This window comes from Aptenodytes patagonicus, chromosome Z (genome assembly GCF_965638725.1).
Source record: "Aptenodytes patagonicus chromosome Z, bAptPat1.pri.cur, whole genome shotgun sequence".
Lineage (NCBI taxonomy): Eukaryota > Metazoa > Chordata > Aves > Sphenisciformes > Spheniscidae > Aptenodytes > Aptenodytes patagonicus.
The window spans coordinates 45,893,450-45,911,712 of NC_134982.1; the positions used below are offsets into that span (position 1 = coordinate 45,893,450).

General features: G+C 37.9%; 1 protein-coding gene across 2 annotated transcripts in view; it reads left to right on the forward strand.

Annotated features, from left to right (window-relative positions):
• NTRK2 (neurotrophic receptor tyrosine kinase 2) overlaps window positions 1-18,263 on the forward strand; it is a 204,989-nt gene that overhangs the window by 76,709 nt on the left and 110,017 nt on the right. Inside the window, exon 12 of one of the 2 annotated variants that reach the window (XM_076362357.1) lies at window positions 6,585-6,656. The exons of the other annotated variant lie outside the window; for it this stretch is intronic. Within the exon in view, the coding sequence (XP_076218472.1) occupies window positions 6,585-6,656 (72 nt within the window). The remainder of the gene's footprint in view (window positions 1-6,584; window positions 6,657-18,263) is intronic. 2 annotated transcript variants of the gene reach the window in all.

Genomic DNA, 18,263 nt, shown 5'->3' on the forward strand with positions numbered 1-18,263 from the left:
GCTGTTTTTTTAGTGTGGAATTTGATACCAGAAGGTATGTATGTTTCAAAATAATCCCATGGGACTGGAGGAAGAAATCTGTGCTTCTGTTGTGAGAGATGTCCTGCTCCTTAGCCAATGACAGTGTCCTGCAGTCACCTGTCTTTTGTGGTGCCCCTCACTGAGTCCACATAGTCATGAATTCCTGCGCATCTTTTTAAGAAAACAAAACGCAAAAGAAAAAATTAAAATATTTAAACTTCAACTTGGGATGAATGAAGGCCAGACAAGTGACACTGAAAATCGGACAGCCAGGGCCAAGAAATGTGCTTCTTGCACATGATCAAAAAGGTAGGAAGATAAGAAAGTTTATTTTGCAAAGCTCTGTACCGTGGCACTCAACCTGGCCCCTAGCCAGGACACCTCTGTTGGCAAAGGTTTACTTCATCTGACCTGTGCTATTCATATGTGGTCACAAGATTGGATGTGAACACATCAAAGAATACAGTAACAAATGCAAACTGCAGGCAGACTTTCTCTGGATATTTCACGGAATACAGTGAATTTCAGTGTGTGCAATATGTACAATTAAAATCATAAATGCAAAAAAAATGAGGCCACTCCCAGCCACCACATGCAAATAATTGTGTACACAGAAGCAGCTGGTTAGAACTGTAGATCAGCTCTGTTAAACCAGAAGGATGGCTAGTTGTGTCATGGTGATTAGTGCTGCAGGGTTCAGCCAGCAGTGAGAGCAAACCTCTTTGCCCTAGCCTGACTGCTGCGTCCTATTGCTTTTTCAGCACCGGAAACACCACTGATGGAAATAGGAGCTACCAGTCGGTGCAGAATAAGCACTGTGATAGACTCCACAGATACTACATTTGTAGTGTGCATGGAAGAGGAGAATTTTGCCCTTGGCCTGTAAATTACAGACTTATGCATAGGATTGTATGCAGATCATTTTTAAAAAATCATTACAGTTCCTTTCTGATGTTAGGTGGCTCTAGTAGTTATAGCCAAGATTGTAAACTTTTTTTACAGAGGAATGTTCCACTGCATTTTATTCCTCCTTGATTTTTTGTAAAGTCTACGGAAGAGCCATGGGTCTGAACACAGCTACGTAACCAAAAGTGGGAAGGTTTGTAACTCTTTGAAATTTAAAGGGAACAAGATACTTAATAATGGTGTTTTGATTTTGAATATTATTTTTCTGTTTTTACAAGAAAGAATTAATTCAGAGGTCTTATAGACCCTTGGATATGGTGTTTAGATATTGTCCAGTTCATGGCACTGAAACACCTCATTGTTCATTACCTGTACCTTACGGAACAGACAAGGGTAGAGTGAAAATGTAAACTGAACAATAACATTATGAATGATTCTGCTCTTCCTGTATAGCACCATGTAATTCCTGATGTAAAGCTGTCCATCACCAGATTCTTGCTAAACTTACTGTGTGGTCACACTGCGGTTTTGGACCAGCAGTGAAGATGCATTGGTTTCTGGCTTTGTTACAGTGTAGGTTTGCACACTGGCCTTCATGCATAGTCTGTCACTGTAATCCACAGCTCATCTCTTTCTCTCTTACTTAAACGAGTGCCCTTATCATTGCCTAGCTCGCTTGTTTCTTACCTATGATCTTTTAATCTTTTTTGAATGATTTTTTGCTAGCATACAGAAATGTAAATTTCCATGGTGAGCAAAACTGTTACATTTCAGAATTTAGGGCAAAAGGAATAATCTCCTTTTGAGTGTGATTTTGCAGTATAGAATTTTTAATCACCTATATACTTTATATAAGATAATGGTTAGCATTTTATTTTATGACATTAATTCAGTAATCATTAAGTATAGAAGCAGCACTGTTACTCTAGTGGTTTTTTATATCCTATTACTATAGAAGGTACCTGAATGTAGTTCCAGTAGTAGTAATTCTTGCCCTTGTCAATGTTACCATATTATCCTTGAAAAAGGGTGTTTCTAAGGAAGATTTCTAATCTCTAGACAGTGGAAATATTGGTAATTAAATAGGCAATTAAAGGGAAACTAATCACACAGATGTTTTGAAAACAGCCAACTTCCTACACATGTGAACTCACTGTCTTTGACAGCACTGAGCACTCCTTTCTGCAGATACAGCGTATAGACTTCTGCCAATGCACTGCTCTGTAGCAGTGGAGACAGAAGTTGTTGCCTTTATTTCTTCCTGTAGTGGATGGTAAACAGAAAAATCTTTTCATATTTTCACCTTTGTCATGGTTTAACCTCAGTTGGCAGCGGAGCACCACACAGCCGCTTGCTCACTCCCCCCACGCTCGGTGGGATGGTGAAGAGAATCGGGAGAGTAAAAGTGAGAAAACTCATGCGTTGAGATTAAAAACAGTTTAATAATTGAAATAAAATAAAATCCTAATAATAATAATAAGAATAAGAATATACAAAGCAAGTGATGCACAAAGCAATTGCTCACCACCCGCTGACTGATGCCCAGCCAGTTCCCAAGCAGCAGCCCTCCCCGGGCCAGCTCTCCCCAGTTTATGTACTGAGCATGACGTCACATGGTATGGAATGTTTCTTTGGCCAGTTTGGGTCAGCTGTCCTGGCTGTGCCCCCTCCCAGCTTCTGGTGCACCTCCAGCCTTCTCAGTCAGTAGAGCATGGGAAGCTGGAAAGTCCTTGACTAGCGTAGGCACTACTTAGCAACAACTAAAACATGGGTGTGTTATCAACATTGTTCTCATCCTAAATCCGAAACACGGCACTGTACCAGCCACTAGGAAGGAAATTAACTCTATCCCTGCTGAAACCAGGACAACCTTGTTGGTATACCTTTCTTTGTTGAACAGCATCTCTCTGAGAAGAAATGTCTACAGTCAATGATCATTTGGCTGTTTGATGGTTTTGTTCAAGTTCTCTTGGTTTGATAAGATTTTAAAAAAAGTCTTGGCTTAATAATTTTCCAATCTTTTAACATGGTTGATTTGTTTAATAAAGGCATTTTGAAATCAGAGAAGCAGTTCTATAACCTGAACTACGACTTCTCTGTACAAATATATTAATAGTTAGAGAATGATTTACAGGAGGACTGCTAGACGAGCCAAGACCAAAGGAGGAGCCTTTCTTTGTGTTGCAGTAAGTAGCACAGTAGCTGGACCTACCCAGAGAAAAGCTGTTGGAGACAATTTGTAGGAAAGGAGACTTTAGAAGAAAAACTGAAGAATGTATTGAGGAGGGAAAACTCACTAAGAAGGAGGATGTAGTGAAATGTAAGATAAATAAGGGGAAAATTATCATATACCTTCCTATGTCTCATCTAATGGTTGGCTTTCTGCTCCCCATTTGCGCTTCTATATTGCTTTCGTGCTAATCACTACAAAACAGCAGTTACCTGGATTTTTCCTTCCACACAAATTATAACTTTTCACATAATTTTATTTCATTCCATTCTATGAAGAACTTTTTAAAAAAAAAACCACAAAAAACTACTCCTTTTTAGGGCCAAATGGATATTCATGATAGAAAGTATGCTCAAAGGCCTTTCAGTCCTAGGAAAGATCCGAAGACTGGAAAATCATATTCTGCATCAGTGGGTACTAATGAAAGCCTAGGTAGTGGCACAAGCAATCAATGAACATAATATTTATAAACACACGCATATATATGTGTGTTTAAAAATATATATAACATGTATTACATTGTCTAAAGTACACAAAAAGTGACACCTTTGAGTTATTGCCTAGAGATACTTCATGTTGTGTTGAATGAATTTGCAGTTGCTTTTCATGAATAGTTTGTAAATGTGCTGTTTTTGAGGAAGCCTGAGGAAAGATCCGCTTGGATATGTACAAAATGGGAGTTAGGAGCATGCTGTGGGAGCTCATTAATGATTCAGGATGGTTGGTTTCAGTTTCCCCTCCTTCCTTTCACAAGGCAAAATCCAATCAATACTTTTCTTTCAAGGTCACAACTGCTGCTTGGTCTCTGTCCTTCTCACAAACCTTGTCCAATCATATGAGTGTTTTGGAGTATTTAATTACTAGTTTAATTGAGGTTGTCATCAATAACTCTTAGCACAGTCAGGCTTAGACAGAAAGCCGTATTATTACGGGAGAGGGCTCTGCCCTGATCCAAGTACAGGGGTGCTGTGCTTGTGAATGGCTTTGTGTCGGTCATGAGAGGGGCTTTTCCCCTCCCTTCCTTTCCCCAGTAATCTTGTGGAGGCATTATGGACAGGAAAGCTGTGAAACAGTGGTATAGCATATTTCAGATATCTGATTTTGCAAGATTTGTAAAATAGAGTTGGGTTTGAGAAAGTAAGTTTCTGTCTTTGCGAGGGAAAGGATGTTTCCACTGTATGGGCGATGATACTTCTTAATGTGTTTTGGCAATTTGTTTTCCAGAACTGCAAGTGAAAGGTATATTTAAAATAATATTAATAGGGGTTTTGTGTACTTTTCTTGGTACATTTTTTTTTCCTTTATTTAGGAATCAGTTCAGTGTAGACTAAGTAAACTTGTTACATACTCAATAACTAACCTCACTTCCTGAAGTTACATTGTAAATCCTAAGGGGAGTTCCAGATTCAGTATTTTAATTGCAGGAAAGGAAACAGTGTTCCTCTAACAGGGGTGGAAACCTTTGTCCCTGTAAAATAGCTTTCCTGTTTTGAGAAATATCATAAGCAGTCACTCACAAATACAGAAGAATATCTTAATATCTTTTGTTTGGAATCCTGTATTCTCTCAGCCAAGCATTTTCTTCCTGAATAGGCTGATAAAATACAGGTTTGATGCTTTGCCAAGAGGCAAGCAAGGCTGCCTATCCTTACTTACGTGCTTCAGTTTTCACATAGACATCATATTGCTGAACAGGGTCTGCTTTTTGAAACTTAAATTCTATAGTTTAAAAGTGATATTTAAGATCTGTTAACTTGAGTAGAATGAGCTGGATGTATTTGTGGGAGCTAAAAAAGTTGGTCCAGTATAATTTTTATGTTGGCTGAAAAATAACAAATAAAACTTAGGGCATCATCTCTTCCTTCTCCTGCTTTTTAGGAAAATCTGGACAGGGTAAAGGTCTGAAGTCATGACAGAATTCGGAGTTATCATAATAATTTCAGGAGTGAGCTCCTGGAGGTCAGCTTTATTGTAGAATATTACGAACACAGTTAATCATGCCTGTTGAACACGATGGATCCAAATTTGCTGTGGGTCATAATCCCTAATCAGTAAAAGAATGTCCACAGTTCAATTTGCTGATTCTACTGACATCATATTTAATATGGCTCAAATCAGTTTTATATATATTCTATTGATTTTATGCTGTTCATAAAACACTAGTAATAGATAATCTATTTCTATTGCTTTTCTGTGTGGGACTAGTAACTTAATGTTAATATAATTTCCAAGGAAAAAGCTGTTCAGTGACTCATGTGAAATATGTTGGAGGGAATTTGTGTGTGTGTATATATATATATATATATATATATATAAAAAGTGTGCAGCTACATGAATTTTCAAGCAGTATAATTTAAGTAGATGATTTAATTTGAGCCCTGCCATTTGGCTGGGGTTTGCTTTTATATGCTTTTTATTTTTAGACGTTTGTCCCTACATTGAATTCATAATGTATGTCCAGGTCTGCTGGCCATAGATCTGTTGCCTTTGCATGTGAAGTTCATTTTTTCATGTTGCAAAGAATACTTAGCGCTGATATCTGAAAACTCAGAACAGAGAGGCTTGAATTTGCAAATCTTTTGTTTATGTTCATTGTGGTGCCTCATACTGAACTACCTTGGGCTAGAGCAGAAGGAGACGTGGAGAACTGTTGGTTTGCTACATTGGTACCTCCTGCCTTCCAGGAAGCAGCAAGGGAACACCAGGGTCTCTGGCACAACAGATGGCAATTTGCAGAAGCTTTAGGCAATGCGAGTTGTTTAGAGGTTAATTTCAGTACTGGGAGTGAGGAGTAGGGCCAGGTGCTGAACAAGCTATTTTGATGTTAGGTCTTCTGAGGATTCTTTAATGCAGTGAATTACTGACTTGGTTGTTAATGAATTGGGTTTTTGTCTGTATATGATCCCCAACAAAAGCAAAAGCCCCAGACAAAAACCATAAACCCTGAACAAAAAAGTGCTCCATGCAGTATGACTAAGTATTGACCCTTGACTTCAGAGGGGGCTATCTGTACATTAAGTTCATCTTTGCAGGCCAAGGGTATAAACCAAGAAGAATTTGGCCAGTGACTGAAGAATATCTCCTCACTGCTTATCATAAAGCATGATATTACAATTTTTTCATAAATATTTTGAAGCCATGTGTGTTTCTATAGCTCTAAAACACATGTACAAGCTGTGTCTGGTAGAGTCCAGTCCAAAAAATACCAGTTAATAGTGATAGCCCCCCTCATGGTATAGATCGTTAACTGTGAAAAATGTGAACTGGGAACAATCTAGAAGTATCACAGTGGATGTTTTCTCTTCTGCAGAGTAGGGTAGAAAATAAAGCAATTGGTGAAGAAATATAAATACAAAAAAAGAGTAGAATTGGCAATTGCAAACCAAACCCTTGACAATTGCATTAATGATAATGCATTCCATTCCAGTTCATGGTGAAGTAAAAGGAGTTGGTCTGGTAGATCAAATATGGCTTTCATTGCAAGACTGCGACAATGAAGGTGAGATGATAAAGCTATTCAGACTCCTAACCTATAAAGAGCAAAGACTGTATTGTTTTTAAATATACCTAGTGAATTTACAGAATTATTTATTCTTAGAACAGATGTCATTATAAAATACTGCATTTGTTTTCAGTTACATTTCCAGGATGTATCTATCCTATTATGTATATGTATATGTACATGTATACATACATTTTTGGTCGAAAAAATATATATGCAGTCAAAATTGTGAAAATTAATGATGCATGTTAGGTTCTCTTATGAATCTGGGAAATTCTTTTTGTGTAAATGTCAGGGCTTTGAACAGGGCTTGAAAGGGATTTTATTCTATTGAAATATTTGATAAATTGGGATGGTCTAAATAACAGTGTTAGAATGTAACTTGCTGTCTTGTTTTGCTCATTACAAATACATTGTGAAGCAATTGGTAAGAATCCATTTGGTGTAAGCAAACCCAGCTGTATATCTAGGGACAAGTCCCAAATACCATGTTTAGACTAGTGTCTTTAGACACTAGTGGGTTTTGTTTTTTTAGTTTTTTAAGTTTGCTAACATGTTTTCAATCATCATCTTATTTTCCAGTCCAGACAAGAGTAAAATCACAAGAGCTCTCAAGTACCTGTTAATACACTTTTCAGACAGAATGTCAAAAATTGCTTTCTGTTCCATCAATATTGATTCATGGCACCAAGCCTAAATAATTAGAACTGGCCAAATACCAGGCTTTTGTGTCCTACATTAACAAAATTGGTACAATTATTTTGAAAATTATTTAACCAGTTGCAATACTAGCATGCATTTCACATAACTGACTCACCTTTTCCACTGTATTTCAAGTAATCAGAAATAACTCAATTCTATATTATCTGTTAAGTGGTCTCCCTGGAGAATAGGCACAGTGTGTGGTTTGCATGTACTATATAATTTCACTCGGTTCTGGGGCAAAGCACAGCAGTGTTTGAGGCTACCAGTATGCCATCAAAGCAAATGGGGCTAGGGTACATTCTCTGGCCCTTAAGGAAAGGCATAGATCATGCCCATACGTTTAAAACTCTCTTCTCCCTCATGCCTCAAATAAGGTGGCCTCATACATACTGCAGATAATTCCTGACCCATGCTCTCCTTTGAACCGTACTGGGACAATGTCTGGGAGAGTGTTATTTATCTTACATAGATGAAATAATTGTGGATAAAAAAGAAGATACACCCTTGCTCAAGCCTGGGCTCTGGCCTTTTTTTATTTACTGACACAAATGTGCCCTGAGCCTCTTTGTCTTTGAAGTCTTTAGCTTAGTAGATGGGCCTGGAAGCAACTAGTCTTGCACATCCCATTTACACTAAAGAGTTTTTGGCTTGTTAACTACTGTTTAGATCTTGTTGTGTGTCTGTTTTACATCTGAATTCACATGATTACTCTGGCAGGGTGGAGTCATTCAAACTGTAGTTTGCAGCAGCCTTGCTCCAAGTAAGTGAGTTTATTTTCTGGGAGGAAGTTGGGGAGGTGGGGATGAGATGGGAACCCCATCTCATGAAAGGAAGGCAGGTGTAAGCTGATTTTTTCTGCAGTGGCAGCAACATGAGTGGAGAGCACCACCTTGGTCAATGCTGGCAGCATTGTGGGCAAAGCATCGCCAGGTTCCAGGGACTCCTGACCTGTGATTTTTGCAGGCTGGGACCTGTTTGGTTTCTGGAGCCCAAAGATAGGCAGGCAGTCATGCTGTTTGCCTGACCAAAGAAGAGTCAGGAGTATTGGTTTGGCTATTTATTGATTGAAAAGGCAAGGGGTTTTCACTATGAGGACTGAGGACTCTGGATTTCTTAAACAGTGCCTTTAGGGGGAATTGTCACTAAGTGAAAAATCAGAAGAAATATCTCTTATTTCAAATGCATTTCAAGCATTTTGTTAACCTTAATATAGCTACAAGACCATTCTTTCTGTAGAAAGAGGGAAATTCAGAAGGCACACCGTGGTAATGCTACAGAAATAACTGAGCAATAGCACCATTTCTTTCCTGGTTCTCTCCCTACAAAGTTATATGACAGTAATATGTTGGGGAATGGTTTTCTTTGGTTGGGTAACAGGACAGGAGCTTGTTCCACAGGCGCAGAGAGGGAAAGGATATTTCTGTTGTTGTTCACACAGCTTGGAAAGTTATGTTCCTAGTGCATCAGTGGTAGCAGACAAGTAGAATTCAAATAGGATATATAGCATATGTAGCATACTGTGTGCCAGATGTGGATGAGAAACCCAGCAACTCCAGTTGCAGGAACACAGTTTCAAATAAGAACAGTCTTATTCACTTATTTGCTAATAGCCTCCCCTGGCAGTTATGGCAATAAGCAACTAAACATGGTATCCATTATAGACTCATGTCTAATTTATTTCATGTTAATTAGGTTTATAATTGCATGGTATCATCTAGTAAAATTGTTTACTTTCTCCTGTAAAGTCACTGAGTCTCTTCAGATGGGGCTTTTTGGCTGTAATTTAGGTGCAGTTAGCCTTTTAAATATAGTATGTGTTTTGTTCTGTCAAAAAGGTGCTGTAAGAGGTAGCATTCATAAATACAAAAAGTGGGAGCTTTCCTTTTTCCCAAGACCATTTTCCTTCTCCATTCCTTGGTGTATCCTGTGAAGAGTGCTCCTTTGAATGGAGATCCATTTTGTGCCCACGTAAAACTGAGAACAGAGTGAAGCAAACCAAGGCCAGACTGGAGTAAGTGCACATTGTTTTCACTTTGGCTCCAAGCAGCTGTGATTCAGAAGACTCAAACTGCTTCATTTAGTACTGTCTTGTGCAGTATTTTTCCTTAAAAATATTCTCCATCTTCTGTGTTTGGGAGGAATCACAGGGACATCACAGCCAAGCAGTGTCTTTGGTGTGATTCCAACTTACTGCAGTATCTGGGGAGAAAGAAAAGTCCCTGAAGCCTTGGAAGAGGTGCAGGACCTGAACGTATATACTTCAAACTGCCTACAAAATGTATGCCAGACTTGGAGATGGCTTTTTAGGAGTGTAAATCCAGACCATGAGGTTCATCCCATGCCTCATCCTTCTCTTCGTTCAAAGCCCATGTGTTGCTCTGGAGGAGGACAGATGTAGATAAGGTTCAGTGGAAGGCAGCTGTAAGATTGTCTCTTCCCTGTGCTGTGACATTAGGATTTGTGGTAAGAGATAACTAGCAGGGCTTTTGGCATCTTTTATGGGACCTATGTCTTAATTTTCCTATCAGGAAAGAATTTGTGGGGTGAAATACTTGAGCCAAGATTGTATCAAAATGGGGCGGTGATCTCTGGCCTGCACAGGATGGAGGAAGAAAAGATGCACAGAAATGATGTCGTAGTGTTTGTGGAGCAAAACAGTAACTGAGCTAGCTGGGATTTGGCTCTTGGTTGCTTGCTGTCAGTCCATTATCCTGGTCATTGACCATACACAGATCATTTTTTTTAAGGAATCATTAATTGCCACATGGAAGTGCTTGAAAAGTAGTGACTGTAAAGGAAGGCAGTTGAGATTAATGAAGTAAAAAAAAAAGGAATTGTTTTACTAGAGGCACTCCGTGATTAGGGTATGCGTCTTGTAAGAAGTATTCAGACTTCACAGACTCAAGGTAAAATGTCATAGAAAGAAAGCTGGAGAATTGCTCAATAACAGCTATGAGGCCTGTAATGATCAAAGGAGTTAATATTGTTGCAAGTCAACAGTAAGCGAAATAATCCCATTAGAAATTAATATATATGATATAGTTCCATGACTCTTACTGTACTGGAATGAGCAACGTTATTTCCCTAATTTGTATATAAAAACTGGCTTGCCAGTTCTTGTCGAAAGGCCATATATTGAAAATGTGGAATATCTATTGATCCTTGGAATTATGCAAGCTAACGTTGATGGTAGAGTTGGCTTCAATATTCAGGTAGAGTCAGAATGGTTTCGAAGTTGACAGTGATTCTCTTTTTCAAAGGGGTAAGGCATAATTATGCTGTGTGCTTCATGTGCTCTGATCTTCTTTCTTGTGGCTGTAAACTGACACTTGTCAAAAGTGTACCTGTGTAGTAACATTTCTGTATTTTACATGCATACCAATTAATGTATTAAACACAAATGCTATGGATGTCATAAGGTAAACAGCCTTTTTTCTTAACAGCTTTGACTTTTCAAGTACTTGCAGAAAGCTTTGAAAAAGCATTCCTTGATATATTCATTAATCTCACAGGCATACAGTGTTTCATGCAAATGAAGTGTAAAATAACCTGCAGACGTCCAGGTTTTAAAATGTGTGTGCAGACAGTAATTGCTACGCCCTTTCCTATGAACTGGGTTTCTATTAATGTGCATTTTCTGTGGTTCTATGGGGAGCTGCTGTTACTGCAGAGTTCTGTTTCTGAGTCTGAACGGTTGCTTATTCACACTCTCTCTCTTCGCTTTAACCTGTCCCTGAATTAGAAGCTGTGCAAAATATATGCACTGACTAGCTCTTAGCACTGGTGGTTTGAGCTTCAGCTTTTAATGTCCTTGACTCTCACTAATCAATAGCAAGCAAAACACCTACACCATCAGCAGCAGTACTGTAAAAGGAAACGTCTGTTGGATATTGTGCTGGAAGACATGAGGGTAATGACTCTCCTTGAGAAAGATGCAATATTTTCTCCTTAAGAGTGCTGAGCACAAATGTTTCATTTTCTGCTGCCTGATTGGAAAATGAGCGCATCTTCCAATGTATCATACTGGGAAATAAAATAAAAACTTGAAATCAGACTAAGGAAAAACAGATTAAGATATTAAATGACCCTTGTTAGCAATGTAGAGGACTGTTAGCCCAAAATATTTTTGGCCTCTAAAATGCTGAGTAGACAGGTCAAGTTTTACTATCATCTCTTGGTTCTAACTCATTTCACACTGAGGACAGCTTTATAGGGTTCCATACTAAAGTACATTCTGTTTGACCCCCTTTCTCATTTTATGAACTTGTAGATCAATGAAACAAACCATTAAATAGATTGAATGCTGCCTGCAACACTAATGTTAATGGCTCCAATTTTATTAAGCCCATTTGGAAATCTCATACAGGTGGCAGCATCCATAAAATGACAAACTATGTATCCTTAGCTATGGAGCATAAATTTAAAATTAGAGGAAAAGCTAGTGATAGTGGAAAAGAAATATTTTTAATATATTAGAGTATTTGGAAGAACTGTAGAGGAGAACAAAAACTCTTTAAGTTTTGGGTTACTATAAATAGTCCTGAGGTTAATATGATATTGTATTGTGTACTGCCTTCCTGTTGTTTTAAGCAACTGGGGCACATAAGGGGGTCAAGGCTTTATCTTGATGTACAACTTCATAGGATAGACTGTTGAATCTCTTCTGGTCCTAGTTTTTCCAATTACTAAGTGAATTCAGTTATTGGAAAATCTGATCTGGAAAGACTAATGTGAAACTCAGATCCAGAATTTTCTGGGAATCCTTGGCCTCTAATAAGTTAAGTGTGCATCCAAGTCTGTGTATTTTTAGGTCTTTGGTTTTCATTTGTTTGTCTTCTATCCATGCTTTTGTCTTTAGGTAAAACAAGTAGTATTTGCATATGTCATTAGACCTCTTCATGGCATGAATGAAAAATACCGTCTTAGTGCCTCATGAGGTAAAAGCAATGTTTAGAAATAAAGAAAAATTGTATTAAATGTTTATGTTACTGTGCTCTGAAACACGAGGCAGCATTGAGCCTGGTGCATGCAAAATCTGAAAAACTCTAAGAAAAAGTAGAGATTTCTTCAGACAACTTTATCTTCTGCTGCTGTGTAGGCATTGCTCTAATGAGGCAAGACATTATTCTTCTTTGGGCAATAAACATTCTCCAGAAACCTACCCAGGACTCTCTCCTTGCTTTCCAATAAAAATGAGGTGACATTTTGTCCTCATTTTGCCACAGCATTAGCCAGTACTGCTCTTTGAAGCAGTGGCTCAGATCCAAGAAGCAAATAAAACTAGGAATGAATTCTTTTATTTAAGTTTCTACTTGAAATCAGAAACTGACAAATTTGATAAGAATACCTTTTTAGGTAATGCAACTACATCTTCTCTTTGCTTTCCTCCCTTCCACTCAGCAATTTGAGCTTTCTGCATATAAATCACTGTTCATTTAAAAAGACCAGAGATACATGTCGTGTTGTGCTTGATTTCCTCCAAGCTGGAAAAAGTAAAAATGTAAATTGATTTTTGTTTCAAAATACTTTGTTTGGATCAAGGTTCCAGGTAGCATTCTGCTTAGGATAAACCATATGGACTTGGTGAAGAGAGAAAGTGAACAAGACTTAACATCATAGAAACTTTCAATTGCTCAGCACTTCTTTTGCTTGTGCTTTCCCTTGAATGCTTGGGTTTACATACCTGATCTCCAAATTTATGCAGCTCATATGTAGAGACATACTTGGGAGAGTGGGATGTGAGTATATGAAACTTAGTTTTGAATTCAGTTAAGTCATCATTACAGGAAACTTTTATTTTCTCTGGCAGAGCTTAGGTCAGGTTTGTAATGACCAAGAAAGTTTGCCTGCAGACCTCCAATTTATGTACAACTCACTGGAATATATTAGTTCAAATCCTGTTGGAGTAAAAAGGATTTCAGACAACTGAAATTTATCATCTCGCTTTGTGAAAAAAGTTCAGAAGGTGTGACCATGTCATAACATTTTCCTTCCTGAATGACTTAGGTGAAGGCTTGTAGGGAGCATAGCCAGTGAGAAGAGGCGTGACTGAGATTGTTTGGGACAGGTCGAAATTGAGTCCATGGATGTGTGACTATCCCCATAACAGTGATGTTCCCAAATATGGCAATGCATTAGATGTTATGATACCATTAACTGCTCAGTTCTGTGTTGTGTGCTGGTTAAAGGAGGAAACAAAAATTGGCTTCTTTGCATTTAAAAAGGATCATGTTTGTGAAAGGCTCTTCTTTCAGAATGAGTTCAGTATGTATAAACATAAGGCTTTTTTACCTTTATACTTTTCTTTTTATGCTTTCTTCTCTAATGAATAGAAAAGCTAAAAACAATTGGACTTAAAGGCATTTTATCCAGCTCCCAGTGAGAGTAAACTCTTAGGAAGTTACAGATCATCCAGTATCTGAGATACAGATCTGCAAAGCTCATGAGATAGTCAGCTGTGGTACTTCCAGAAAGCCAATTGTAGGATTAAAAAAAATCCTCACTGTTGGCTCAACTGGATCCATATTAATAACATAATTCAAACTACACTTTATGTAGCACATTCTCTTTGGGGGAGAGCAGTTAAACTTAAATTTGATGTCCCCCAAAAAGTATATTGCAAAATCATTATAGTGTTTGTTTTAAGACTAATGATGAACACAGTGCTCACTTCAAAACTCTCTGAATGAAGAGCTGGTATTGGAAATAAAGTATCGGCAGGTTACATTTTAAACTACTTATTATTTTCTGTATTGTCTTGGACACATTTGCATCTGGGAGAGACAGATACATAATGTTCCCTTAAAGGATGAATGAAGTTCTGTCATTCCTTGTACAGGGAAGATGGATAGCTTTTTTTCTCTCTTCTACTTTTATTTTGAGTTTTTTATTTTTATTCTTCAGTGTACTTTCCTCTGCAAGTCTGAGTGGCAGCTTACATAACAGCAGTGTTTTTTAAAACTAATATTAAACTCAGAATCCAGTGCCCCAGCAGCAACTCAAGCCAAAATCAGGCTTTGCCTCAACCTGCCTAACTGACTTCTTTTGAACTCTGAGAAGCCAGATGAGAGGTTGGCAGTTAGGACATGAGAAATCATCTTCTAAATACCCACTGCCCATAATATTTTGCCTCTATTAGCTCAATGACTCTAAATAGTCAGAGAGCTAGTGTGCAAATTAAGTCCAGATTGCCTGCTGCTTAATGGGTTTGTAGCTTTTTCTGCTTCCCCTGGAACCATTTTTTAAAGCACTTCTGTTCAGTTTCTGCGTCTTTATATTTCAGTCCTTTTTCCTTGCTCCATTTTACCTGTGTCCTGTCAGAGCCATCCTATCTCCCCACCCCTCACCCATCCACAATTATTCTGTATTTCTGTGTCCTTTTCTTTTCTACACACTTAACCTGGTTGCTTTCCATGTTTCAGTGAATAAAGTCAATAGACTTTTTTTTTTTTACCCTTTTCTTTCTTTTTTTTTTTTTTTGTTTTGGACTCCCTTCTATTAACCATTTTTTTCCTTTAAAATATGTATTTATTGTCATTAATTCTTGTGCCTTCAATAGGACTTGCAGGACTCCCTTGTGGACTTCTTGACTCCTGTAGACTGCTCAGGTCCTAGGTCTGAGTCTTCTTCCATACTGGTTGTTTTAGGCATCACTGTTGTCTACTAGAGTTACTAATATATATGTAGATGCAGCTAAGAATATAAGCAGATCTATTGTCTACCTGTGTTTTGCATAGTACTCTTCACTTAATAGTAGCTCATCAGTTAACAACTTCTCAAATGAAAATTCAGAGGTGACTTTAAACACAGCAATGTGATTCACTGTGATTGCAGCCGACAAGGTAAGGAACAAACTAAAAGGCCAGAAAGCTTTCACTTGCAATGATTTGCTTTAGTGTTAAAAGTGTGGTGTAGATGTGTGTTTTTATGTAAATACATATATCTGTCCTTTGACTTAGTGTCCAAGAACGTATGCAATCTCACAGATTTAAGAAAACAAAATTCCACAGAGGAGGTCTGAATGGCCTAGGATATTTGAAGGGAAGGTAGCAGCCATGCAGTAGCTTTCAATTCTAGACTACCAAAACCCTGATGATAATTCTCTTTTTCCGTCTAACCTGTAACTTCCAAACATCCTTCAGAAATTACTTAGAAGATAATGATTAACTACAGTGACTCAGTAAAAATACTGCAGAAAGGCCTGGAAAAGCCTGCCACCTTTGTACCATGTGCAGAAACGGATCCTCATTCTTCCTCAAACTCTGTTAGACAGAGTTTGCAACATGCATATACAGTCATGAAGGTCAACATATTTTACAGCTGTGCATTTTTCTTGACATGACAGTAGGCTTTTAGGGCTGTGACGTTAATACACTGCGTGATGAACTGAGTTTTCAATGATAGGGTTTTGGTTTTGAATTCTCTCATTGAGAATTTCATGGTATGGCAAAACTATATTAATTCACTTTAAGTTATTTTATGTATGTGAGAGGAGGCAGTAGAAGTAGCAAGGACCCAAATGATGTAAGCTTCAGCAAGAGCACAGATTCCAACAATGATGTAGTATTCCTTACAAGTTCTTAAGACACTCATCACTACATGTGGATATGACCGTGAGAAACTCATCTTCTCAATGTCAGTCTAGCCTAGAGCCTTCCTCTGCAGGTAAAACAGTCCCTGTGCAGAAGCCTAGCCATTCTGAAATGATGCTCACTTCAGCTGATACTATATTTTTGTCTGTAAATTAGCCAGGTCCCTTTGTTTTTTTCTTGACGCCTTACACTAAACTTTATCAATTGTTTCAGAGAAAAGGAATTTTGCCACACCCTTTTGGAAATGTGCGGTGGCTCAAAGCTAGCATGGTCAGCTTCTGAATGTGCCATTACCTACTTTCAGGGTAGAAGTACCAAGAGTGCCTCAAGGATAGAACAAGCAAGAAAATGCAATGTAAATGAATTAGTCATTGTTAATTACTAACAGTCAAATTCAACTTCTCTTGAAACTGATAGCATAAGTCCCATTCATTTAAGGCAAATCAAGATTTGGCTCTGAATTGTTGTTTAAAGTGCTGTGGAATATAGGTAAGCTTTCACTCTTTATAAACATTGAGAACTTACTAAAGCAAGGTGAAAAAAAAACCAAAACAAACAAACAAAACCTACTGATGAAGTTTACATTTGCAGGATAATAGTACAACTCTCACATGTTTTTTTTCAAATGTCATTAGAACAAGTAATGGTGACTGTCAACAGTGATGTACATAATAACCCAACTGCATCAGATAACAACAGACTGGGTAAGACAATGCTGTTCTAGGAAGTATTTATGCTATAGAGTCAGATAGTTGGATTTCACACAGGGCCAAACATAGCCTTCTTTAAAGTTCTTAGCCTTAGATGATCAGGTAATGTTTGGGGATAGTTGCACAGGGTTTCTCCTTCATCTCAGAACAGAACATGACCCATTACTTGTGTTTCAGTGTTCATATTTAGTTGTTGATTTTTAAGTTCCTGTTGATACTTAGAAACAATAAATTTTAAGATAATTAACTAATATTTCCCACAGCTCCACTTTTTTCTGCCATTACAAAGTCATTTAATGACATTAAGGCAGGTGCCTGTTTGGAGCAGACAGAAAGGATGATGTGCACAGAGCTAAGGTGTGAAACAAAGGTTATAGAGGAACCTGGTGTTGTACTTACAGTAACTCTGTGGTATAGTGGGGTTCCCTTCACTTAATTGATGGACCAGACCAAAGAGTGAGAACTTGATTGTGCACCCAGACTTGTTCACCATAGGCCTTTGTGCAAGGCAGGACACCTGACTGAGGCTTTTCTGACCCATGCATAGTACAGTCCCTGCTTGCAGAATTCTAGATTTATTGCATTACAGCTGAATATGAATATTTTGGTATGTTAAAGACAAATGAGTAACATGCCTTATACATTTTTAATTAACGAATAAAATCGTTGGCCACAAGATAGAGCTAATGTTGTCATTTTCATAAATTCATGTACAGTTTTTATTTAATATTTTGTGTATGCTCTAAATGCATTTTATGTTTATGTGTTTGATTGTCAAGTATTCATTTGTGTTTGGACTTTTGTATTAATTTTTGACTTTTTTTAAAAGCATGATTTCTCATATTTTATTTTGTTTCTTTTAGGTTTTGTTTTATTTCATAAGATCCCAATGGATGGGTAAATGAAATAAGGAAAAGATGAGAGAGGGGCTGTTGAGCTTGTGGAAGCTGTATGCTGCACACTAGGGAGTGGACAGTGTTCTTGCCCAGTGAAGTGCCACCTCCCTTGGACTTCTCTTTTAGACATTGGTTGTGTTTGGAGAACTGTAGAAGTACGTTCAAATCAGTAGCTGTTTTTGCAAGAGCAGGGCGAAGCCAAGCCCTGAGGCAGCTATAATACTCAAGAAAGTCCAGAAATAAGCTATCACACTTTCTCCTATTGCCTTGTCCTCAATGTGTCTTCCAAAATGACATTGAGATGAGATGAAATTACGTTATATTGTTTCCTCTGTCAATCTTTTTCTGTTTGAACTTAACTGGAAAGATGTTGTTTTTATAAATAATATTTATCAAAGGTGAACTGCAAAGTTGCTTTTATTTTATTGCATTAGTGGCTCTGCAAAACTTCTACAGATGCTTAATTTGAGTGTGTGTCTAAACTCATAGATTTCAGTGGGAATGCTCACATCCTTAAAGTTAAGTTCTTGTATGTTTTCAGGATATGGCCTTAAAGCCTAAAGCAGTAAATTGCAGAGCTGGCCCTGAAAATCTTATTTATGTATGTGGTTCCACTGACTTTACCAGGAAGATGGAGAGTAAGAGCTGTATACAGAAAGATGGCAATTCTGTCCGTTAGTGCATTTGGGTATTGGACCACTG